This window comes from Trichosurus vulpecula, chromosome 8, assembly GCF_011100635.1.
Source record: "Trichosurus vulpecula isolate mTriVul1 chromosome 8, mTriVul1.pri, whole genome shotgun sequence".
Lineage (NCBI taxonomy): Eukaryota > Metazoa > Chordata > Mammalia > Diprotodontia > Phalangeridae > Trichosurus > Trichosurus vulpecula.
The window spans coordinates 162,574,519-162,601,068 of record NC_050580.1 but is presented as its reverse complement, the minus strand read 5'-3'; the positions used below and the strand labels follow the sequence as shown (position 1 = coordinate 162,601,068).

The 26,550-nt window shown below is 35.3% G+C and overlaps 1 protein-coding gene across 7 annotated transcripts in view; it reads right to left on the bottom strand.

Moving 5' to 3' along the window:
* Window positions 1-5,333: 5,333 nt before the first annotated feature.
* Window positions 5,334-26,550, bottom strand: part of ZNF280D (zinc finger protein 280D) — an 81,284-nt gene continuing 60,067 nt past the window's right edge. For 4 of the 7 annotated variants that reach the window (XM_036734287.1, XM_036734286.1, XM_036734288.1 and 1 more), the window contains 3 exons: window positions 24,031-24,076; window positions 9,392-9,447; window positions 5,334-7,284 (listed from right to left, as the gene is read on the bottom strand). In XM_036734287.1, coding sequence (XP_036590182.1) covers window positions 6,669-7,284; window positions 9,392-9,447; window positions 24,031-24,076 — 718 coding nt within the window. In that variant the 3' untranslated portion in view covers window positions 5,334-6,668. Of the gene's footprint in view, window positions 7,285-9,317; window positions 9,448-24,030; window positions 24,077-26,550 lie in introns of those variants that run through there. The other 3 variants (XR_005008917.1, XM_036734291.1, XM_036734290.1) reach the window with 3 other exon arrangements.

Below are 26,550 nucleotides of genomic sequence, written 5' to 3'. Positions count from 1 at the left end.
CCAGATTTTTTTTTTTGACTAGGTAAAAGAAGCCATTCTTTGCTTCATTTCTTATCTAGCCTTCATCACTGAAGGGGCATGGCTTCAGTCAAACTGAGATCTGGGAGAGACCTTAGCTTAAAAGACCAAGGTTTCCCACTGCATCCAGGGCCATCTGCAGTTGTCCTGATCTATATCTTGCCCCTGGACCCAAATGGCTCTGGAGGAGAGAGTGAGGCTGGTGACTTCGCACAGCCCTCCCTCACTTAAATCCAATTACCTTGCAAGTCGTGACATTACCTTCCTGATATCATGGTCCTCTTTGAGAGTGAAGGACAAACAATGAACGAGATCACGTGTCACTAGATACTGTCTCTGGCTCTACCAAATCATTCCTCAGTGAAATACGGTATTTCAATAGCAAAGCCAGTTTTGAATACAACTACATTATCCTATTTTTCATCAAAATAATAAGGCACAAAAAATTAGCTTAGAACTCAAAGCTGTAAATAAACAAAAATTTTTGGTGACAAAGAACTGGAAGCAACGTGGAGAATGGCTGGACAAACCACAGCATAGAAATATAATTAAATATAACTGACCTGTAAAAATGACAGATGTGAAGACCTTTCAGGAACACATGGGAAGACTGGTGTGATATGATGCAGTGATACAGGTAGAACAAGAAAAAACTTTCACATGACTATAGTAAAAGAGATGAAAGAATCCACAACAAAAGAATCTAAACAACACAATTAAAATGACCAATTTGTGCTCAAGAAGAGATGAAAAAAATCTCCTTTTGTTAGAGAGATGGGAGATTATGAGTGTGGAATGTTATATACACTGTCAGATGCTATTGCTATGTTGGGTGGTCTGCTTAACTGTCTTTGTCATAGGGAAGGCGTACTGTGGGGGAGGGGAGGGAGAAATTGAAAATAACACTAATGCAAAGCACCAAAAGGCATCAATAAGACAATTTTTTAAAAATGGTAATGATAAACAACAAAAGAAAAATAAGCTAAACCAGTAGTTCTCTAATTGTGGCATGCAAATGCTTGAGGGTACCCCAAGAGCCTTTCAAGGAGTCCAAATGGTCAAAATAATTTTCATATGGATACTGAGACATTATTTTCCTATTACAATATTCTTCCCTTTTTCAATTACATATCTCTGTGAGGATGTATTTTCTTTACACATTTCAATCAAAACAACATATCACAACACATTGAAAACAAAAGGAGATATGAGAATCCAGCGCCAGACATTAAAGAGATTTGCAAAAATATGTAAAACAATGCCCTTTTCCCCCTATTTTTTTTGTTTTGGAAAAGCTGTTTTTCAAACAATGTTATGTTAGCATATATTTATTATTTTAAAATGAATGTATACAGTAATTTTTGTTTTAATTTCTAATACGGTAAACATCGATATAACCTACATAAACAAAAGCTCTTTGGAGTTCTCAATAATTTTTAAGTGTGAAGGGGTCTTGAGACCAAAAAATATGGGAATCTCTGAGCTAAGTAAAACCTTATATTCTTCTAAATGGACTTTATATTAATGGTTAGAATTGTTTGGAAAAGCAAAAATTGGCACAAAGTAGCACCAAAGTAGTCCTCATAACTGCCAACCTTAAGCATAATGACACCTAAGCTAAAAATGTTAAAAATGAAGATACAGAATTCTGAAAGGGAAGCCATCTCTGAATGCCAGCAAGGAAAAACAGCTGAAGTGAGCTAAAGACTTGAAGATTATTATCTGACGTACAGAACTGGATGGTTCAGAAACCAAAAGAGGTGAGGGGAGGGAAGTAATTTAGTTGTTCACATTCTTCTAAGGGAGAGGAGAACAGAAGGGAGAACCAGTTTCAGAGTCCCAAAGACAAATGAAGGTAGTAGCCTGTGGTGTAAAATAGGTCAAATATGAGGGTTAAAAAAAAGGCCATTGGGTTTAGCAGTTAAGAGTTCATTGGTAACTTGGAACAGCCATCGCACTGTAATGGAGGCATAAAACATCACAAAGGATTAAGAAGTGAGGGAGCTGAGGAAACAGTAGCCTTTGCCAGTGATCCACTTAGCTCCAGGATACTTTCTACTCTCCAGGTTCTCAGGACAATGCATCCCTCTCTCACAGTTCTCTTCCTGTCTGATCACACCCTAGTCTAAATCTAGTCTTGACATCTCCATTGAGATGCAGCCCAACTTGACCGATTGCCTGTTCAATCTGCATGTCCTAAAAGCACCTCTGATGCTCAACACGTCCAAACTGGAATCCATTTTGTTCTCCTTTAAATATAATCCCTCGTCCAAGCTTCTTTATTTCTGGAAAAGGAATATTTTCCAGTCCATCAGGTTTATAACCTAGAGTGATCTAGCTCCCATGGATTCAGTCAAAATCTCTATGTTGATAATTTTCAGATCATCCACGAAACCCTAATTTCTCTCCTAACCTCTGGTATCACATCTCCGCCTATTGGACACCGTGAATTGGATGTCCCATAAGCACCTTATACTCGTTGTGTCCGAGACTGAACCAACGACCTTTCCCACCCATATCCTCCTTTCTTAGCTTCCTAATACCGCCAAAAGCACCTTCATCCTTCTAGCCATCCAGACTCCCTACTCAGGCATCATCCTCACTCTTGCCTCCTCCCACTTTCCTCCAATCCAATCAGTTTCCCAGTACTGTCTATGCTACGTTCATATTTCTCATGTGTCCCTCTCTCCTCTGGCATTGCAACCACCTTAGTCCAGGCCCTCATCACTTCCCACCTAGACTACTGCAAGAGCTTTCTGGTTGGTCTCCTCGCCTTAAATGTCCCTCCACTCCAGTCTATCCTCTATTTTATCAAATTGAGCTTCTTAAAGTGCAAATCTGACCGTATCATGCCATTGTTCAATAAACTTCAGTGGCTCACTATTACCTCAAATATGAAATATCCAGTTCCTCCTTACCTTTCCAGTCTTCTTACACCTCACTGCCCTGCAAAAACTTCACGATTCAGTGATGCTGGTGCCCTTGTTCCTTTCACAAGACACTCATCTTCTAACTTCTGACATTTTCATTGGCTGTCCTTGACACCTGGAACTCTTTTCCTGATCTCTACCTCCTGGGGTGGGGGGAGAGGGAGGGGGAGAAAATTTGGAACTCAAAAACTTGTGGAACTGAGTGTTGTAAACTAAAAACAAAATTAAAAAAAAAAAAAAGAATGTTGTCCTTAAACTGAGTTCCTCAAGAAGGACTTGGTTTATTTCTGTCTTTCTTTGTATTTAACACAGTGGCTGGAAAATAGTAGACACTTAATGCTTGTTGATTTGACTGCTTCAGTATCACCTCCCATATTATAATCAATCACCAAGTCTCATCATTTTTACCTCCTCCTTCCCCCTTCTCTCCACTCACAACACAAGCATCCTAGTTCAGGCCCTTATCTCAAATGAACAGATAGCAGCAAAATTAACTCTCTTAAAGCAGAAGTCTAACCATGTCACTCACTATACCACACGAGAAGCCCCTTCATAATCCCTGGCTGTAAAATGGGGATAATAGTCTCTGCCTTTCATGGTTATCTCAAATAAGGTAATGCTTGTAAATCACAGTGCCTGGCACACCGTAGGTGCTTAATAGTTATTCCCTCCTCCTTCACACATTCTATACTCCAGCCCAACTGACACAGTAGCTGTTTCTTGTAGGTAATCTTGTGTCACCTTCCTCTGTGCCTCTGCATATTCTGGCCTCCTTGCTATAAATGCTTTTTCCTCTCATCTGCCCCTTGGCTCCCCCTCAAAGGTAAGTTCATGTACCATTGCCTTCAGCGGGCTTGCCTACTCCCTCAGCTGTTAGTGATCATCCTCCCTGTCGAATCACTGGATTTATTTTATCTATCTGTGGATACCCCTCTCCCCCAGTGGAAAGTAAACTCCTGCCCTCAGGAAGTAGGACTATTCTCAGCAGGAGTCTAAAAAATTCATGGTGATTCATCAATGTATTAGATATTATATTTGAAAAATGAAACATTGATTCTTTTTCTTAGTCAATATTTTCATCATGCCTCGTCAGTTGCTTTTACCAATTCTTTTGTTACTGAAGGAAAAAAAAATTCTTTACTAAAATTTAGAGAGTATAAACAAGGAAGAGAAACACACAAAACATAAATACAGTAGTTTTTAAAAACATAAAACCTAGGTCATGAATGTCATACTGCTGGGCATGAATTTGCTGCTACTCAGTCATCATTACACACACACAGGCACACAACACATATTCTCTCTAGGCACACAACCAACCAGCAGTTCTAAATCCCTAGTCTATGGGGGAGTTTGAAAGAATGCTAGAGATTATTCCCACTGCCTTCGGTCCCCATAACTCTCTGTAGATTGAGACCTTGGCTCTTACAACTCTAATAAAAACCTAAGCAAAATCCATGTTTACCCCCCAAAGTATTAAACCTGGATGAGGACACCCCCAATGTTGAAAACAAATAAAGGGACTATACAAGTTACTGGGAGTGGCAGTCTTTTCAGGCTTAAGTCTAAAGTAACATTTGGGGTTTGTAGGTGTGAAAATTATACTTTGGGGTCTTATTAAGCACTTTTAATTACCTAAAATTACAAAGATGAGGACCCCTCTACAAATCTGCGCTAAAAACAGGGCCTAAAAGGGCAGAATTTTCAGGTCTCAGATTGCTACTACTACTACTAATTGTGCTTGTATGGTTTGCAAAATGCTTCTCTCACAACCGTGCAAAACAAGTATTAGAAATACTATCATACATTTTACAGATGAGAAAATCAAGGCTCAGAAAGGTTAAATGATTTGTCTATGTTCACCTAAGTGTGAAGTGTCCAAGCCATTACCTGGACCCATGTGCCTCTGACCCCGAGTCCAACACTCTTTCCACCATGCCACACAAGATTCTAGGAGAGATGCCAATGTTTATATTAACTTTATCTTTGCTCTATATGGCAGGAAAGATAAAATTAACCCCTAAATTTCAGGAACACATCGGAAATGGCAAGATAGAGAACAAGTTTTACAGAACATTAATGTATTTACTTATTCAACTTCTGAAAGTTGCTGAGCAAACCAAATGCCATAATATAGTTCTCTCTTTAAGTGAGATATGATATTTCATGATGAGGTAAGACAGTAAGTATTTCTCCTGTGAAGTAATAAGAGGTAATGTCTTACATACTACACCGTGGTTTAATATAAAATTCTCATCACTCTATAACGTCTAATAAAACAAAGGATATAAGAGCCACCAAACAATTCTATTCCTAAATATTCCAATATTAAAAACTGTTCAAGATTAAGCAATGACCTGAAAAATAAAATTATCCACAGACAAGTTTTTGTTGCAAATATTTACTCAAAAACTAATATATACAGCAGTGTTTAATAGTTGTTTAAAACATTCAACATTCATTGAAACAAAATTTAAGGGTTCGAAACACATTCTAAAGGAGTAAAATTGCAGCATTTTTAATGAAGTTTGTCAGTATTTCAAAGCAAACTACTGTTAATCATATTATGCATTCCTACACCTATGAGTTCCTAAGACAGTAAAAAACAAACAAAAATCATTTTAGCAGCCATCTTATGGACATTAGGCTAAATTCCTGAAATTGATTTATACATTTCTGCTTTAGGTCCCCTTTAAGTCTTTATTTAACGTAAAGAAGTAGTTTTAAAATGGCTGAATACATGGCAGAACATGTTTCCAGTTCACTGCTTTTTACAGTTTCTACATTAAACCGTACTTTGGCTTGACTTACAGACCATTTATGGGTCTACTTACTCCTAACAAAAATCATTAAAACAACAGTAAAGGCAGTAATAGCTACAGTATTTCCAGTAATGAGTCCTACTTTATACAACTAATACGTCAGGGATTTATGCACAGCTTGCACACTGACAAAAACACAAATATATATATTTTAAGAATTTCACTTTCACTGAAAGTTTAATTAAGGTAAGCTTACAGCCTGGGATGCTAACACCTGTATGGAGGTGCATAGATTCATATAATTCTGTTTACATGCTTCTGACAGACAGGAATGTGACATTAAATCCAAAGGAGTTTTACATTTATCCAAACTGTCATTAGATTAATACATCACTGTAAGCATGCTCCACATTAGCATTACACTCCAAGTTAAAACCTTCTCTGACTCACCAATCAACCATCATTTTAAACCAATTACCTTCATAAAGGACTTTTCAAAACTTTTTTAAGAATGGTAGAAAAGAATGTGACAGATTTTCATTTTAGGGAATTAAAACATTTTAATAATAATTAATATCCTTATGTTTCCTTTCTTATGATTACCTAACTTTACAAGTTGCCCCTTTTCTGGAAAAAAAAAAACCCAACCCCCCAAAAAACCAAAAACCAACAAAAAACCCAAACCCCAAAACACTGATGAAATGAAACTTTTCTACCTCAAATTTAACCTTCATCAGAACACGCATATCCTTTTAGATACCAAGTTTAATTGTGCTATGATTGGCAAATTGACTACTTAGGTTTAACACACATATACAATGCATGTATAACCTATCCTTACATTTTTCTATTTCCAAAAGTGTCACTGAGCACACCCAGTAGGAATGGTCCAAAGATGTTCTTTACCATTATCACCGTTATTAATTTTTTAACTAAAACTTAGAATGAATGGCTGATTTCAACTTGCTTCCTTTTCATCTGTCAGGTTTACAGTTGTTTCTGTTGTACTAGGACTGTTTCCTCTAGAAATGTCATCTGTTTGCTCAGAAACTACTCCAGCTTCCTTGGCTGGAGGTTCAATGCTACCTTTCTGAAGAATCTCGGTGGCTTCGTGCTCAAGCACCTCAGATGGCGTCAAAGGTTCCAAATGAATACTGCCTTGCTCACTAACATCAGAACTAATAGATTCAGGTTCATCTCTTTTTCTCAAAAACTGCTCAAAGCTAACATCATCTGATGTTAATTTCAAATTTTTAGTATTCCGTGAAGGCTTAGATTCATTGGAGCTGTTAGTCTGATCATTTAAAATTACATTCTCTGAACTTTGGCACACCTTCAATTCAGCTTTGCTATCAGTGTTTTTTTGTTGTTCTTCCATCACCTCTTCAACATCACTATGATCTGAAACAGAACTGAAGAAATTCTTTGAGCCCCTATCCTGGGCTACTAGGTTGGGGTCATTTTTCATATTTAAAATTGTTGTACTTTCTTCATTCTTTATTGCTGATGAGCCTTTACATGGATTTACATCACATTCTTTTTTGGCTTCCTCTGAAGAAGCATTTTCTTGTTTGCTGTAAAACAAAGCCATTTATTATTTTTCTCTCCAGCAAAGTTTATTGGGGAAAAATGCTAAAAAGAGAAAAATGTACTAATTAGAAGGATCAAGGAACGCTTGCATCAAAGCATATGCTAAGTTACACAAATAAAATTAAGATATTTGACATCTTGGCACATTAGGTTTATAGCTTAGAATGAGGACATTTCAGGCAATAAAATCAGATGAACCAGAGTCATATAATAAAAGTATATAAATATAAGTAACATAAACTACATTTAATATAACTAATCACACTGTAAATGAGGTGAAAGAGCATTGGTCCAGGAGACTGGGAACACATGCTCTAAGCCTGGTTCTTCTGTGTTATGAACTAGTCCTGTGACCTTGGACAAGTTGCTTAAGCCCAGTTGCCTCAGTTTCCTCATGTGTAAAATGAGGAAATTGGTTCATCTAAAACCCCTTAGAGATGTCTACAGTTATTTGGGAACCTTCTGCAATCTATACTGTTTGTAACCAGAAGTAAAACATTCCATTCTTAGACTTGTTGAATAAATAAACCACTACATCAACTCTATGCCGGTTATAACTAAGATAATTCTGCTTAAAGCCATGACTCTGTGAGTGGCTTTTCAATTAGAGTGAAACTTTTATGTTCTACAAAAACAAAAATATTGCTAGCAATGCTTTTAATGCCATTTGCTACTGTGTCCAAACATGAGAGGAAATAAACTTTTGCTTTGTATTTCCTAACTTAAATGCACCCTTTGTCTGAACACAGGCCATATTCTGTGCTGGCTTATTCCAACTAAGCTAGAAATAAAAGCCTAGTAAGGCCTATGTCCAGTGTCACTTCTCTGTGCATGTCCATGGGGTTTTTTTTCCCCTTGCAAAGAAATAGCAAAATTCAGAGGCACTGCCCATATTTGAGTATATGTTGATATTCAAGACTGATACCATACTATATTGGACATTCATCCTATTACAATTTCTCTATCAGTATACTGAGAACTTAATTTTTCACTTTAATAGGAATATATATAAGATCCCATTACATTAACTGCCACTATAGCAAAAATCTCTTTAAGTACAGAAATGTTTTCCAATTCCCTGTTAGGGACTATTTCAAAGAATATGTCCAAAGAAAAATAATAAACTGTCCCTTGAAGTTAATAATAATGCAATTTAACCTTTAAGATCTTTCTGTCTAAATTTAGGCCGCCTTGCTTTATTCTCCTCCTACTGTCAAATGTATTAAAAAGATTTAATTAACATGAATTTAAAAATAGAAATGAAAATTTTTGTCTATATTAACAATCAGCAGCAGAGACAGAACTAAGGACATTTTACCAGTGAAGTTTGTTTGAAAAATGTAAAGTGTATTATTACAGAATTCATTTTTTAAAAAACAAAATAATGTTCAAGGAACCTCTATAACATATAGTATAAAGGTAAAGGAGAAATAGAAACACTTTCTTTTAAAAAGGTAAAAAAGATTCATCTTTGGTATTGAGTTCTATTAGGAATATTACGATGATTCTAATTTGACAACAGGGTTTCAGAAATATTTCACATATTTGATAATTTATATACTCTTCTATTTTGCATTTGTATATATTTTTAAAAACAGTTATTGAATATTAGAGTATTGCAGATTATTATCAAATTTCAAATATATACCTATGGCTTTATAAACAAAGGAACGAGTTCTAGGAAATATCCAAAATGCAATACTGTTTCAATGATGGTGTATCAAACAATGTTAAACTTGATCTTTTCCTTCATCTGGGGGAACTAAAAAAATACTGAGGTTAACTACTAATTAAGAAGAACAAAAAAGATTTTAAAAAGATTTGGCAGAATGCATTAGCAGTCTTTGTCTAATTTTGAAATTTAATTATAAAATGTGTAATAAATGTGCAAAACAAAACAATTTGAAGCTCAAGATTTTATTTCATTTCTTGCTGAATAAACATTATTTTAATATTATATTCTACAATAAAAAGCATCAGTACACAAATAATTTGTAAATATTCCCTGGCCAATTACCTGTGAAATAACACAGCCCAAGTGTTATTTTATGTACTTGAATTTCAAGAGATGCAGCTGTTCCTTATATTTACCTTTCAGAAGTTGATGTTTCTGTTTTTCCTTCAGACATATTAGGTCTTGAATTTTTCTGTAATGATTAATGATATTTTTCCTTATGTTCATGACTAAACTAGTAATTAATAATGTAACTCAGAATACAATCTATTTTTATTATGCCAAACTAGATACCAGGAACTCAGTGTGTAGCTTAAGACACTAATAAGTTGACTGACAATAGAGAATTATATATCAGGCACTGGAAAGTTCTATAGATTAAAAGTATGAATTTTTAATGTGGTCAAACAAACAGCTATCATAACTTTTAGGGGTTAAAAAGTTTCTGGTAAAAGGCAGGGTGCAAATATGTATTCAAGTTACCTCACACTGCCTGCTCTTTCTCAAACTATCCAAGAAACATGGACTGATATGACAATTAACCAAATTGTAGACTAACAATGAAAACTGGATATGAATGCTTGTCGAATTACTCAAGAAAGATATAGCAAAAGTTACTTAAACAAAACATTTCAGAAATAATTCAAAATTCAACATTCATAAGCCACTCAGTTAATGATCTCTCTTGCTCCTCAAATTACCTTGTATTATTTACCCATGTGTGTACATGGTGTGCACCCCCTTCCTGGAAAAGAGCAAGCTATGTTTCACTTTTGCCTTTTATCTCCAGTTTCCAGCATATATCTTAAATAGATCTTATAAGTTAAGTACTAAATGTTTATTGAATTTAATTCCCTCCAATGAAAATACACATAATCTTGGAATAAATCAATGTCATCTCTGTGAAAAAGAATATAAAAATAATTCTTTAAAAAAATCAAATCCCTCTATTATCCAGAGAAAAGTCTTTAAGAGCCTTCTGAAATAGGAACCCTCTCCCACATAAAACAGATACTTGCAACAAAAAAGCAATTCTCCGCAAGTAATAACAATAAAAATTGTTAGGGGGAAAAAGACCCAAAGATCACACAAAAATATTGGGATTGGGAAATCAACAAAGCTCACCAAAAAGAAGTAAAAGGACACTAGTGTGTATCAATGTTTGTACAATTCCAACCTTTTTATGTGAGAGCTGAAAATCTGTAAGAAGTTACTAGAGATAGCAGAAGGAAACAGATTTAATTCAATTAAATAAGCATCTACTATGCTCAAAAAAAATGTTTATTAAGATAACTGCCTTTATGGAGCTTACAGCCTAATAAAGGAAAAAAAAAAAGTTAAAAAGTAAAGTGGAAATCAGGGTGATGAGTAAGAGAGTGATTAATGGTTTGGGGGGGCCTAGCATGTCTTGGTACAGAAATTACCAAGGTTACTACAAGTTATTCCTCTAGATCAGTCTCCTTTTCTCTTGCCTTTTATCCTTCATGATTCCAACCTCCTCTTTAAGAAATTATTTTCTATTGCCTGCACTCTTGTGTTAGAAATTTCCCATTTCCAAGCCTTACTGAGCAAGAACCAGTCTCTATTAAACCCTTCAACCTCCCTGCATGGTGCCTAGTACACAGCAGTTGCTTACTACGTTTACTGTTGGCTGATTATGCCCTGACGCATGGGGAGGCTAAGGGACCGAGGTGTCCTCACTCATTGAACTCAGAAGATGTAGCAAGAAGGTGATGTAACAATGTGACGAGCTGGGTCCAGAGGTCAACTTCTCACATGAGCATCCATTTCTCTTGTCATAGAAAGAAGAGGATCATACCTGAGGTTCTGGAAAACATCTCTGGTTGCATTTCTTGCTTATTATTCCCCATCCTGCTTTGGAGATGGTCTCTTATTGTCGTTACAGTCCCTCTCTCCCACTAAACGTTTCTGCCCGGACACTACGCTGTAAGTCACAGAAGTCTTCACTTCTGAGGGTTATAATATATCATATAAAGGCTGGCTGCTATATTCAGCAGAGAATTGTTGGTCTAGTTGCTGTGAAGTCCTGTTTACGAATGTAATCTACTGTGGTATAATGGAAAAGAGGGGCTTTCTAGGAGAAAGTCAAACTAATATGAGGTACTGGGTTCAATAATGGAACTGGGTAGTGAAGGCCCTTTTCCATATCTGGAGTGTGGGTCTTAAGAATGCGGATAATGTCAACTATCAATGGTTTCAAGCAGAACTCTAGAAAGAAACTATGCTTTCTGATGACCAATTTAGCTAAGTATAGAATGACTCGTCAACAGTAGGTTGGCCAGTGAGTGCTGAATCTTTGATCACAGCAATCCAACAAAATAATGATGGCAGAGTGCCAAAAATGGGGCAAGGAAGGCGATATCACAGTTTTGAGGCAACCTGTGAATATTCATTTAGCTGACTGTTCTAAAATGTAGAACCTTTGGTAACTGACTGGGCATACTAGTAGAAAATTTGAATCAAAAGAAACTAGAAGACAAAAGGAAATTGCAATTAAATAGAAGGATGTCTCAGAGGCTCAACTTCAGGCAGCAAATGAAAAAGCTGGTGAAATATAATTTTTTGGAATATGTGGTTATCTCATATTGCAGTGTCCATGTTATGAAGTTGCAAAACAATCAGCATAAAGATGTTATCAGTTTAGTGTAATTTATATTCTCCTGGCTTAATTCATTTTCTATATTTTTTCATCTCTCACGTCACCTTTCTACCCTGAGGCATGTTCTGATTAGTGACTCCCCTGAAAGAGAAAAGCAGCCCCACAATACTTGGGTAGAAAAAATAATATTGAGAGCTCCCAAGAAAAAGCCTCTCAGAGGAAAAAATAATTTCTGAAGGCAAAGAAAGCAGGCCTTGTTTCCCATTGGGTTATTTAGAAATGACTGGGGTAGAGAATTAAGGGTAACAGCCAGGAAACCTTGATAACTAGGGCTTTTGGGTAATAATGGGATGATTCCACACTGCTTAGCCAGAAGAGAATCAGGAAACACAGGGCATGGTTAGTACCAAAATAACATCACACACAAAAAAATGATATTTCCATTTTTAGTCTGTTTCCTGTTAAGAGCTGAGATAAAGATGAATCCCAAATGAGAAGAATAAAAATATAAAGAGCCAGTGCTCAATCAAGGCAATTCCAACTTGCCCTAATTAAATCAGCTGCTGATGCTGAAGAATGGGAACTGAATAAATGGGCAGACACAGACTCAGGCTATCACCATTTCCTAAGGAAGTGTCACTGATTCACCATCACACTAAACAGGTCAAAGAGTCTGGCTCTAGAAGTGTCTCACACAGCAAGCATTTCATCTACCTGCCAAGCAATAACATATACCCATAAAGGAAGAGTGGGCAACAATGGTTTAGAATATGGTCATCTGTCAAAAATTATAAGAGGATAGTGGAGAAATTTTTACAGCATGACATAAAGTAGCAAAAAAGCAACAAAGGGAAAAAAACTTTATAGACAATGTGGTTAAAGCAATGTGATGGAGCCAAATCATTTTAGGGACATTAATATAAGAAATTAGAAGGGAAAACAGCTGAAAATCGCACAAGATTTGTCAAGATTTTGACAATTATTTCTCCATCAATGACAGTGCAACTTTCACATTTAGATTCTAACACAGTCCCTTATACACTGTATAAAGTAGAAATGGCACTAAAGGAAAAAAAAAGGTTAAAAGACCAACTGACCTTGATCAAATATATACAGAGGGGATGGGAAGGGAGCACAATTTTGATTCTATATGAAAGAGTAAATGGACTTTGATCTATAGAACTGTAAAAGAATGACTACAATGGCAAAAGAAATCATAGATTCATTGAAGTGACAAAGTGTATCTAATTCAAGGGGAAACTGCACTTCCAGCTTATAGTCTCCCTCTTCATCAAACCAGCCCCCACATAGCTGATCAAATAACCTTCCTAAAACATAAATCTGATTGGGTCACTCCCCTGAACAAGGAACATTAATGGTTCCCTAAATGTCTATAAGATAAAACACAAATTCTTTGGGTTTTTCCATGTGACTCTTTCAGGCTTACTACACACTATTTTATATGCTGCACTCTACATTCCAGTGAAATCTGCTCTTCTCCGGCCCTACCATTTGCTCTCACCTGTGCCTTTGTAGACACCCCACCTGAAATGTACTATCCCCCTCACTTTTTAGAAATTTTAACTTCATCTGAATATCACCTCGTTTGTATTACATCCAATGGGAAGCCTTTCTCTCTCCCTCCATAAATTATGTATGTAATGCACCTTTTTACATGTTTTATCCCAAGTAAAGTATCAGCTCCAGGTGGGAAGAGGATTTTTTTAAAGTTTTGAATTCCAAATGCCTAGCAAGATGCTTTACATATTCCATATTTAAATGCGCACTGGATTATATCATGAATAAAACAGCTTATAAAACACTAGAAGTTAAATAAATTGAGCGATTACTAAAGCAGTACCTAAATGCCTCATGACTGTGTAGAGATTTCAGAGCTCTGAAGGCAGCCAGTGGTGCACATGTTCTGGCAAACTTTTTTAAGCTAGAAAGACTAAGTATGGGCTTAGTGCTAAAAGACGTGTGCACACAGATGTAGAGACAGATAGATAGATCAAGCCAGCTAAGTCCAAAAACATTTATCACTGGGTTAGCCAACATGATTAGAGTAATCAATTTTGTGGTCACAGCAACTCAAAAAACCTTTCTACTAGGGCACAGAGGGACTGGAGTCTGGACTGGGAGAAGGAATATATAACAAAAATATGAAGTTCCGATTATTATCCTTTATGAACCTAGAGATAACAAAACAGCACTATGTCACCTCTCACCCCTCCTGAGACCTTAATAATAGCTAGCATTTATATACACTTTACCAATATTATCTCATTTTATTCTCACAACCATTCCAGAAGGTAGGTGCTATTTTACAGAAGAGGAAATTGAGATTTGCAGCTAATAAGGTCTGGGCCAAATCTGAACTTAAGATTTTCTGATTTTAAGTCTAATCCTCTATCTACTAGACCAATACCTTGAGGAGATTCATGTTCCACTTTCATAAGTGAACACACTGCCAGCGCAATGCTATAAGCAGGTAACTACTAGGCCCAACAGATAAATGACTTTCCTTCTTCCAAACAGAACAGACAAGCCTCCTCATATTTTCTAAGAGGTGACCCTAAACATCTAACATAGTAGCCAACATCAACGAGTAAGTTTAAGAAAGCTGTAAGGCAAGCAATCTATCACAGAACCTACCAGAACAAAAACTTTTAATTACTCGGACATAAAAGAAAGAAGGCAAAGAGGGAAAGGAAATGTGGAGACTGATTATCCATGTTCCCAAGGTTTGTAAAAGTAGCCAGAAACTCTATGCCCTGGATCAAGCAGAAAGCTCTAGGCAATGTAATTTGTGATTTCCCCCATGAAAGAAATCTGTTAGCTATTAAGATAATAAAAAAAAATCCAAGATCTTAAAACTAAGATTACCCTAGACTGTTCAGAAGAAAATCCTACAAGCTTAATATCTAGGGAAAAAATCTGAAAAGCCTCTATTGGCTGGGACTGCAACATCAACCAATTAAGAAACATTTATTAAATGCCTACTTGTGACACAAGTGATAAAAAGAGAAACAATTCCTAAGTACATAAATAAGTATATACAGAAGAAATATGAGAATACATATAAATAAAAAGTTATACACAAGATACTGTGGGATCTAAAAGGAGTTAGAAGGGTCAGGAAAAGATTGCATGTAGAAAATGGCACTTGAGCTTCACCTTGAAGCAAGAGAGGAATTCTATGCGACAGAGGTCAGAAGAAAATACATTTCAGAGATTAGGGGACTACAGGGGACATACAAAGGTATGGCATCTTGTATGTGGGGAACACAGGCAATGCCAGATGTAGGGGATAATGTCCAAAGAGGCTGGAAAGATAGGTTTGGGCCAGGCTGTGAAGGATTTTGAGAGCTAATTACAGGGGATTTGTATTTAAGACTAAAATTAATTCACACGGAGAGTGAAATGGTCAGATATATACTTAAGGAAAATCACTTTGGCAAGCACTGTAGAAGCTAAGACTGGAATTGGGGATAGAACTGAGGCAGGAAGCCCAATTAGGAGGCTGTTGCAATGATCTAGAAAAGAAGTAATGAGGACATGAACTAAGATGGCAGATATCTTAGTGAAGAGAAAGTATCAAATGTGTGAGATCTTGTGAAGGGAGAAATGAAGGGCTGATTGGATAAATGGGGATTAGGCAGTATAAGGATTCTAGTGTAACACCAATGTTGTACACTTGGGACACGAGAAGAATGTTGATCTCTTTGACAGAAATAGGGAACTGCAGAAGAAGGCAGGGTTTGATAAGAAAGACAGGAACTTAGTTTTCGACATGCTGGGTTTGTGATGCTTCTAGGCTATCATTCAGTTTAAAATGTCCAGTGGACAACTGGTAATATGGAACTGCAGCTCCAAGGAGAGACTGGCCAGCCACCTAATCCAATTTATAACTGAACAATTCTTTATACCTTCAACGTCCTGAATCCTGCCTTTGATTTTAAGTGAGGTGTAGAATGTGGCAACCAGTGATGTCAGGTGCTTTCCTAAATTGTGTAATCAATTTACATGAAATTAAAAATGCAATTAATTACATGTGGTTATAATTGGGGGTTAATAAATAGTGAGGAATGCTTGAGAAAATGACTGCTGTATAAAAAACAAAAGGAATCAGACTTAAAAAATAAATCTACAGTGTCAGGGTGGCAAATACATTCAATATTTTCCCTGAGGGACTTGATATTTTACTAGAAAGGTAATTACTCAGAATGCTTTTAAGATTTAGTATTTTTAAAATAGCAAAAGAATTGTTTTTTGAGAAACCTTGGAAGACTGGTATAAACTGATGTAGTAGAAGAAGAGAACAATGTATACAATACCCTCTTTTTAAAGGCAACTTTAAAAGACTTAAGAACTCTCTTCAATTCAATAACCAATCACAGTTGCAGAGGACTGATGATGAAGCAGGCTACCTACCTCCTGAAAGAAATGGACTTGGGTCACAGCAAGAGACAATCTACATTTTCTGACCCAGCCAACGTGGGAATTCTCAGCGAGGGGGTAGGGTAGTGGGAGGAAGAAGATGTGGGGAATGAAGAAGACGGCTGCTCCTTCCTGAAGAAAAGTGTCATTGAACTGGGTTTTTTAAATGCACAGAAGAGAACAGAAGGAATCACAGATAAACAGGAGTTTTAAAAGTAACATGTTGAATTTACATAAAAAGAGAGCAAACTATACATAATAGAGAATCACAGTAACTTATACAACCCACTTTCCACATTACTGTGAATACAGAAGTGCTCATTTTATTTGGTCTTTATTAAGATTTTTGGCTAGGGTACTTATTTGGTCTTTAAGATTTTTGGCTACGCTACTTGAGAGGCCTTTGGCAAAGTACTCTACCTCTCTGGGCTTCTATTTCTCCATCTCTACAACGAAAAGGTTTAACCCAGTGACTTCTAAGGTCCCTTCCAGGTTTAAATTTATGATACTACATGAACTAGTTATTTAAATAAAGTTTATTAGGGACACTTGTTTGGGTATGGTATCATATCTAAATGCTATCAGTTTTGGTGATCAGGAAAGGATGGACCCTCCATGAAATTCCAACAAAGCTGGAGTAGAAAAAGAAATGAATATCTACTGATTTTGGAATTCACAGGTTCTCTGGATTTGGTAATTTAAAAATTGATTTCATGTTATATAGATTTAATCTGATTTACTTTCATATGACTGGCCAGTAAGGACAGTAAATTTCAGCTTCTAAGTATTGAGAGCCAGTGTCACACCTAAATACTTCAATAATTTGCCATCTAACCTTAGGCAAAGTCATTTTTCCTGGTCTCAGATTGCTCATTTGCAAAAGGAAAAGGTTAGAACAAATGGTCTCTAAGGTCCCTTACAACTCTAGAAATTTATAAAACAATATTTGTGGAAGGTTACATGAATTTGGTCAATTATTTTTCTGCAAATGGAGAAAATAAAGTTTTATGAGTCAATGGATTAATATTTATCAAGCACCTACTACTATCTGCCAAGCACAATCTTAAGCCCCAAGGATACAAAGTGAGGCAGAAAATAGTCCCTGGCCGCAAGAAACTTAACAGTCTAATAGAGAAGACAACATGCAAACAACCTTCTTGAAATAAGATACATATGGGTTAAACTGGAAATAACAAAAGCAATATTGTAAGGGAATATGGGAAAGGTTTCTTAAAGAAGGTGGGACTTTAGCTGACACTGGAAGGAAACCAATGTGATGTATAAAAAATTTGAGAGACATAGTTTCTGGGTAATTAATCATTTTATCAATCATGTTAATAACAGTTAATAAAAGGAGTCAGTAATACTCTCGAATGCCAGAGCCCCATCGTAGAACCTACTCAACATTTCTATACCCTTGAAAGAGTGGGTTTTCCCAAGGGTGGCAAACAACTATGATTTGTTAACAAGTAATGAGAGAATGAATATTATAATATAAGGTGGACCTATTCTAATGAGCGGCTGAGGGATGTGACTTTGAACACTCAAAACTGTCTGACTAGAACACAATGGGTCAGATTGCACCCATATTAAATTTTTTGTAAGGTTCTCTAGCTGGGTGAGGTCTCACGCTCAGGACTGAAAGGCATGTCCAGGGATTTGGGCAATCCCATCCATCAACAATGTCCTTCAGAGACTGAACAACCTACAGGCTTCTGAAAAAATCTTGGTCTTAATTCAATAATTGATTATTAATATAAGAGGAAAATAAACATTTCTCTCACTAGAGAAGTTAGGGGGTAGAAATGAAGAGAAAGAGGAGATGCAAGCATGGGGGACAATAAGTGAAACCACTTAGAGTTAGGAGATGGAAGTATCTTGTGTGAGAACAGCTTGAAGACTAGTGTCACTGGATCTGAAAATACGTGGTAGAGTATTAAGGTGGACAAAAAAGGGAAAGGTAGGAAGGGAACAATTTATGGAGGGTTATATATTTGATTCCAGAGGCAGAGGGAAAGCCAATGGAATTGGGGGGGGGGGGGGGGCGCTGTGTGCAAGGAATGGAGAGACTTGGCCAGACTTATGATTTAGGAAATCAATTTGACAGAATATATGATGGACCAAAGTGGGGAGGAACTTGAGACAGAAAGAGGAATCAGAAGGTTATTTCTATAGTTCAGGTGTGAAGTTTGTGGGCTTGCACCAAGGTGGTACCAATACAAGGAAGAAGAAGGGGACACACACAAGAGACGTTATACAGGAAGAAATAACTGGACTTGAGTGAAGAATTAAGGATGACACCTAGGTTCCAATACTTGCTTTCAGAAGCAAAGATGTTAAGACAAGGCAAACTTGTCTTTATTTTTGCATTTTGGTTTGATTTATTAAGATTTCTCTTGGGTATAATTTGGCTAAATATGGACTTAGTGGATTATAAATAATAGGATAAAATGGGTTTTAATATTAATCTCTTTGGGATTATTTAATCCTTAGGGCACGAAAATTGATAACCATGAACATACTGGTCCTACTTAATGATGGGGAAATGGGCTTATACAAATGTAGAGGTGGGGTGGGGGTGGCGCACATTAAATTTGATATTATTTTTTGTGGTGATTTCTAAATAGAATTATTATAGATCATCAAACTGGAGGACATTGGCATGAAGCAAAATTTGGAAATTTATATCAAGAATGATACTGATAATTGTTTAAGGATAGGTAATTTTTAAAAAATTATTGCTGCAATTGATTAAATAATTATATACTGCCACTAACTAGAAATTAATTTTAACATTTATTAGGAATGCTATGCTGGAAATATATTTTAACAAAAGGTGAAATTGAACAAAAGGTGAAATTGGGGTGTGATTTTCTTTTTCCTCCTGTCTCCTCTCTCCAGCTAATTAAGATACTGCAGGGTTATAGATCATAAGCCAAAAGCTTCAGTTGTTTTCACTGAAAAATGTTATGATATTAAAGGAAATTGGTGTTTAAAGTATGAGCATCTGCATCAATATTTAATGGGAAAACTTTATAAGTGCCCTTACTACTTGACTTATTATTTGATTTGAACATGAAAATGGAAAAGTGGTGGTATAGACACTTAATAGTCAGTGGGGAAAATACTGTTTACATTCTTTATATATTCTTATTACATAATGAAATTACAGGGGCAAATTGTTATGTTTATTCATATTGTTATGAAAATACTTTAAATATATTAAAGTTTTTTTTGAACTTGACTATGCTTTCCACAAGGTGTGGAATAATACTTCATCCCACCAAATAATTAACCAAGAAAGAGGTACCATATGCAAAACCAGAATTCAACTCAAGAACCATGGACAACAAGTGCTCTTTGTGTTATGAACTGGGTTAATATTACTGAGTTGCTGTAATTTAAGATTTACTTAGGATACTGTTATAGTTGGATTATGAGCGAGGAAATACAAAAATTGTCCTAATTTTCCAGGAACATTATGATAAGGAGTTTGATAGAAGCATTATAAAGGAAATTAACTGGTCCTGAAAGACAATCTAAATGGAGGTGCTGAGATAGAATGTAACCAAAGCAAGGATGGCATAGGACCCAGAGATGGGACTGGCAAAGTGAACCAATGTGGACAATAGACCTTTGGCAAGAATAGCAACTTAAAATAACACACTGTGTATGATGGTAGATTTGAGGACTGAGAAAAAAGAAGTAGCTACTGCCTACATAAATCTCAAGTAAACTGGAAGGCCAAATAGGATCTCAGGATCCTATTTGTATAACTTTTGTACTAAGGCAGTAATAAAGAAATGAAGAATTCCAGCCTTGGACAAACTTTCAGCTCTTTCTACAATGCTTCCTACACCTCTAGTTTGGATTCTTCCTAAGTATATGCTTTGAGTGTAGACTGATCTATTAATTTAAAAATTAAGTGGAAATGACAGAAAGAGCTTGACAGGTCAACATAGTGAAAGGGAAGGCTGTTTTTTTAGACAGGGGAATGACCTGGGTATGTTTCTAGGCAAAGGGAAGGGAACCAGTGGGGAAGAAGAAATATAAATGCAAGAGAAGTGATAATTTATTGATCAGAGTTCCAGAAGAATTGGGAGGGAACAAAAATCTTAACAGAAAAATAAAAGGATTATCCTCAAAAAGGAGCCAGGATATTTTTTCCTCTGAGATAGGAAGGAAGGTAGATAGATTTGATAAATACATGGAGAAATATTAAATTAGGAAGAAAAGAAGTTAAAAGGGGGTCACAATTACAATTGAAGATCTCAATATTCTGAGTTAAACAAGAGCTGAATGAATATAAATTCAGAGTGAGGACAGCAGGGAAGAACTGGGGACTTGAAGGAAGCCATAAATGTCTAGAACAAGCAGTGATAGCAGAACATCCACTAAAAGTCATTAATGTTGACAAATGTTAAAAGACCCAGATGAGGCTGTATACCTCCAAATAGTATAGACTATAGTTTGCTTTTTTATCTTTTTCCAGCAATCCTCTGCATTCTAAGAGGAGCTGGAGAAATAGAAAAAGCCACCTTGAACCCAGTAGTTCCTGGAAAGTACTGGAATTCCCTGATGAATTAATACATGTCAGTTTAACAATTCCATGAAGGCTTCCCCAGATGGCTTGCTACACTAACAAAGTCATAAAATGCAGTACACGAATAAGCAAATCTATTTTAAGATCTAACTGAATTGTAGAAGCCATTCTATAATACAGATCCTGAGCTCTTTGTTAAGGCAAAGCAGCCAAGGAGGAAGCATAAAAAAGTTATGCTAAGTTTAAGAGAGAAAAAATAGAGATTTTCACATTAATTGAAAATGGCAAGCACACAAAAATGTTCTAGCAGCATTTTTTTAAACCTATGTGGCATGTCATCAATACTAAGAATCAACTTAAGCTGTTGAGTCATGTAGTACCATGAAAACCACTAACTTTGAGTACTCAAACTACATTTTGTAGTGATTCAGTGACAAAATTAATGCCACATATTTGGTCAAATACTAATTTAAAAAGGTGAAATCTTTCTCTATTGAATAAGCAATATGAAATTGTGGCTTTGGTATTTTAAACAACATGATTTAAAATTTTGATTTAGCTGTTGAAAAAGTCAACACTTACAAATCTCAAGAGAATGTTGCAGCTCTTTCTAGAAAATTATTTTTTGAGAACTATGTAGCCCTGTGGCCAGCTGTAATGGCAAGCAAAGTGGGACTTTTTGTTGTTTTTTCTTTTGAAGTGCTTCTCAGCACTAAGGCAATCAAGTGCCTTTGACTGAGTCTTGCCTTTGTTTGAATTAAGAGTCTTCGATTGAATCAAGAGTCCTTGAATGGAAACAGTACATATACTCTGAGGTTTGCATTTTGCTTTCGGGGCTCACTCACTGGAAGTGTTTGTGTGATTTGACCAGACTAGACTCCGGGTAGACGTTAAGGAGCCCCCGGCTTCGAAAACCTGTAAGTTGGTGCTTCTCTCTCTCTCTCTGGGAACTATGTATATATTGCTATGGCCAAGACAGTTAGAAGCCTGTCTGTTGATTTGTGTTATTTTCTCTGTTTGTATTTGCTCTGAAGTTCAGGGTGCTGACTTTTTCCCCTGAACTAAGTGAATGACATATGTACGTTTAATTAAAGTAAGACTGTTAACCCCTTAAAGTTGCTTTCCTTTAGAAAAGTAGATCAAAGAATCTCTCCTAGCAGCCTTCTTGTGTGCTGGTGTTACTGGCCTTATACCTCACACCTCCACAGCAGCTGCAAGTAACACTGTTGTTAAACCAGCTTTATAATACTAAAAAAGTTTATTTTTGTTTCTGCATGCTTGATTTTTAGGATAAAATGAACAAGAATGGTGCAGGATGGACAAGCATAGAAGAATTATAATCTGCATCACTACAGAGAACTAAATCTAAACCAGTAAGATTACAAATCCATCTAACCACGCCAGAGTCTATATACCCTGGCAAGTATTAGTAACTTAATTGCCCTAAGGTCTTAAGACTTCATGAAGGACAGTAACTGTTCTTATACAAGTGAATGTTGCAGGCTGTCAAAAAAAATATAACACCTTTATTAACCAGAAAATTTCATTATTGTAGTGCTAATAGACAAAGAAATATCTTCATTGGTTGTAGCATCCTTTAAAAAAACAAACAAACCCACAAACCTTCAGTAAAGGTTCATTTAAGAATATTACCTTACTAGAGTGTAGCAAAGGCTTCCTTATTTTAAGACAATTATAGTCTGTCCTGAGGCTCCAGGATTATTGTCTGGGAATATTTTACCATCTTCTGCCTGCTAATGTTAACTACTCAATGATCCAAGTGATGTGTTACAGAACAGGAAATGTAACTTCAGAAGATTTCACAAGAAAATTGATCCATCATGCAGACATCACACCAAATATCCAATCTTGTTATGATATTAAAGATGGTACAGATGGTACACCCTGGGAATTTTCGCTATGGAGAAAACTGCAAACTAATATGTACTATTTACAGAAGTCTTACTGTCTACTGACTTACAAGTGTGAACAAGTCACTATCCCCAACATTGAATTCTTGAAATACTATGGAATACTCCTGATTCATAACTCAACAAATGAGGCAGAAAAAGCACAGGCAAAAGCTGACAATACCTGTGGGTCATCTGTGTTAGTAATGTAGAAATAACAGATGTTTTAGATGCTCCTGGACAAGTCAAAGGACACTGATCCTAATAATGAAGATAGTGATGATTTTCTAAAGTAAAGAACTTAAAAACAAATCTACTTCAGCCTTTGATTCAGTTGTTTGTCAAAAAAAAAAAAAAAAAAAAAGCAGCTTTCCTATACTGACCTACACATTCTTCCTGCTACTTTATAAGAGGCAAATGACTTAAAAGCAAGTTATTCTGATGTACTATTCAAAAAGGCCAGTTCCACAGCGGAGTAGTAATCAAGGTTCCTTCTACTCCACAGTCCATGCCACCTGCACTTGCAGTTAGAGCTATAGCTACATGTGCAAATGAGAGTTATTCATAATGAGGGCTCTGGTTGAGAAGAAAAGTTTAAGCTATATTCAGCTGCTGTTCAGAAAGATGATAACAGTTTGCACTTACATAGTGCTTCTTCAAGTCATTTACAAAGCAGTTTGTATATGTTTTTACTTAAGCTATATAGTGTTAGAATTATCCCCATTTTACAGATGAGGAAACTGAGGCTTGGAGAGGTTAAGTGACTTGCCCAGGGTCACACAGCTAGTAACAGGATTTGGACTCAGATATCCCTGACTCCAAGTCCAGCATACTGCCCGCTATGCCATGCTGCCTCTCAAGACAAGATTTTATTTCCTAGAAAGATTTATATTAAAACAGTTAAAATGTTAAGGTACTTAGCAAGTTAAAGTTGGGCAGAAAATAAATTCATTCGAAAAGGCTTCTTCCTGGTCTATAGATTTTCAAGTATACAAAATTTACCACCACTATTCACTCAGTTAACTAAATAGTGGCAATGTGAAATAATACATGAAGACTTTGTAAAAATTATACATTGCTAAACCTTACTGACATGTAAACAGAACCTTACTTTCATGTTTTAAAGTAAAACAAAGTTCTATTAAAAGAAAAAAAGTTAACATTTTTATGGTAAATTTTACTAACTGCTAAAATGAAAACATTCTTACACTCCAAACACAACGCATATTTTAATAACCTCTAAGGTGAAAAATAAAATATTACCTCAGGTGTAGCTTCTTTTTCCATAGTGATTATTTCATTCTTTAACCTAACGGAAGTAAAATAAGCATTCAGGATTTTACTTGTCTTTTAAGAAATAAAATATCTAAATCCTATTTTTTCATGCTTAAAAGAAAATAATACTATAAATATACAGATTCATGCACAATGTGTTGTATATATTTTCAGTAAATATTTTAAAGATATAGAACATACTCAATTACATGAAGCTTTATATATAAACCATGCTCCCTTAATATTCTCCAAATGATAAGAAACTTTACCCAGAAATTTAGAGTCATATAAGCACTTAGAAATTTTGTTTTAAGTAGTCAGTAAGCATGTTAGATAATAAATCTGTTATTTCACAACAGTCAAATGCTATCCAAATGATAAATCAAATTGCTTGCTGAAGGAGCTATTAACATTTAAATTTTCTGTAGCTAGACTTTTAAAAAATTATTTTCACTTATGTTTAAAAGCAAGTTTATTTTTTTCAAAGAAGGCATAAATACTTTAATGAGCTAAAAGGTTAAAATGTAATTACCAGTAAAAATTTTTTAAACCATCCAAAATAATGCTAGGTCAGATTATTATAAACAGGCATTCGGGAATGCTGTAAAATCACAGGAGGACTAAATCTGATTCTATTACCATTATTCATTTACTGTGATTATATAAGAAAATGCTTATGTAGAGATGGTGGAAAGCCTGTTTCCTATGAAATCTTGTAAGTCATCAGTTTGCACACAAAATTTAACTTTTCAAAGGTCCATTTTAGAAATCTCAGGTGTTACTTTTTGCATAAAGTTTAATTTCAATTTGTTTAAGGTGGGAGCTATATTTAGCATATCTGATCTGAGTAAATAATCAAGAATTAAGTGATTTATAACCTCAAGAAACTTAATAGCTATGCCTATGTGGAAATATATTTTTAAAATAAGCCATAATTATATTTTCAATTTTACACTTCAATTTTACAGGGAAAACCACTAATGTCTGAAATACTATCCATCTGAAACTGAAATACTATCCATCTTAACTGCTAAATAGTAACTGACTAGTTAATGAAAAGTGATGTTGACAAAGAAAGACTTCTTCAATAATCATTATGTGCTTTCTATGGATACAATTTAAAAATTACATTTACTAAGGGCTATTTTTACTGGATATTAATAACAATTTTGTTAGTGCTTTATAAACCATTTGCATTTATTTTAATTATTTTACCCTGAATTTATGTTACAAATATAGTAAATATACTGAAGAAACTATGTAAACAATTTTTCTTTTGAAGTATCAGTATATATTGTATTACAACTCACAATTAACTGTGAGAAAACATTAACTAGAATAAAACAAATTCCAACAGTGAATACAACAAATGGCTCTTAACCAATTCTGGGAAGTCAGGAATTTGTAACTCTCACAATTGTTTTATCAGTAAAACACAAAGTAACGTCTCAAGCAGAACCTACAGCCTTATCATTTAAAATGGAGGATTATGACCAAACAGGGTTTTAAATATTTTGTATTATTTAAAATAGTAATGGTATGGTTAAGGAAATATATTTTAAACAACCTTATGAAACAAAAATTATGTTATCTTTGATCATATAGTGAAAGCTTAGTAAGTACTTTTGATTACATAGCTAATATAGTCAATGAAATGTAGCTCCTTTCACAGAAGCAATTTACTTTGCACTTCGAAAAAAATAAATCTTTTTTTTTACCATAACTGTACAAAAATGGACTTCAAACTACAACTTTTTTGTGCCAAGCATTATCTACTTTAAGCTAACCATAACTAGCATTTAAACAGCACACACTTTACAAATACTATCTTATTTTCACAATAGCTCTGGGAAGTAGGTGCTATTATTATCCTCATTTTATGGATGAGCAAACTCAGTTGGACTGAGTTAAAGTGACTTGCCCAGGGTCATACAACTATTAAGGGTTTAAGGCTAAATTTGAACTCTAGGTCCAAATGCTCTATCCAATGAACCACTTAGGTGTATTTTCCACTTTGGCCATAGGTTTGAGTCTAATAAAAATTCTAAAAGGCCAAACTTCACCCATAACAAAGAGCTTTACTTCAATTAAACATTGTAGCTTATATTTCTAGGGAAGTAATTAGATATGCAATTATGTGATCTTTTTAAAAAAAATCAATAATTTGTATACTAACAAGTTGGAATATTATGAAACAAATGGACCACAAAGTTGTATTTTTTAAAAGTTGTACAAAGAATTAAAAACTTTATTCTTCTTAAATACTTCAAAATTATACAGTCACCAAGGGTTTTTACTGCTTGTGTAAGCTCAGTTTTCTCATCTATAAAATGGTGAGAATACTGGTACTATCTACCTTGAAGGGTTATGAGACTTAAATGAGAAAACAAACATTTAAAACTTTAAAAAGTGTGGTGATTTTACTAGTCAAGAAATTGAGATATTAAGTGAAAGGCTTGTACTAGGTAACTTTATAAGCTGCATGACAGAGACTTTGAAGCCAGGCGC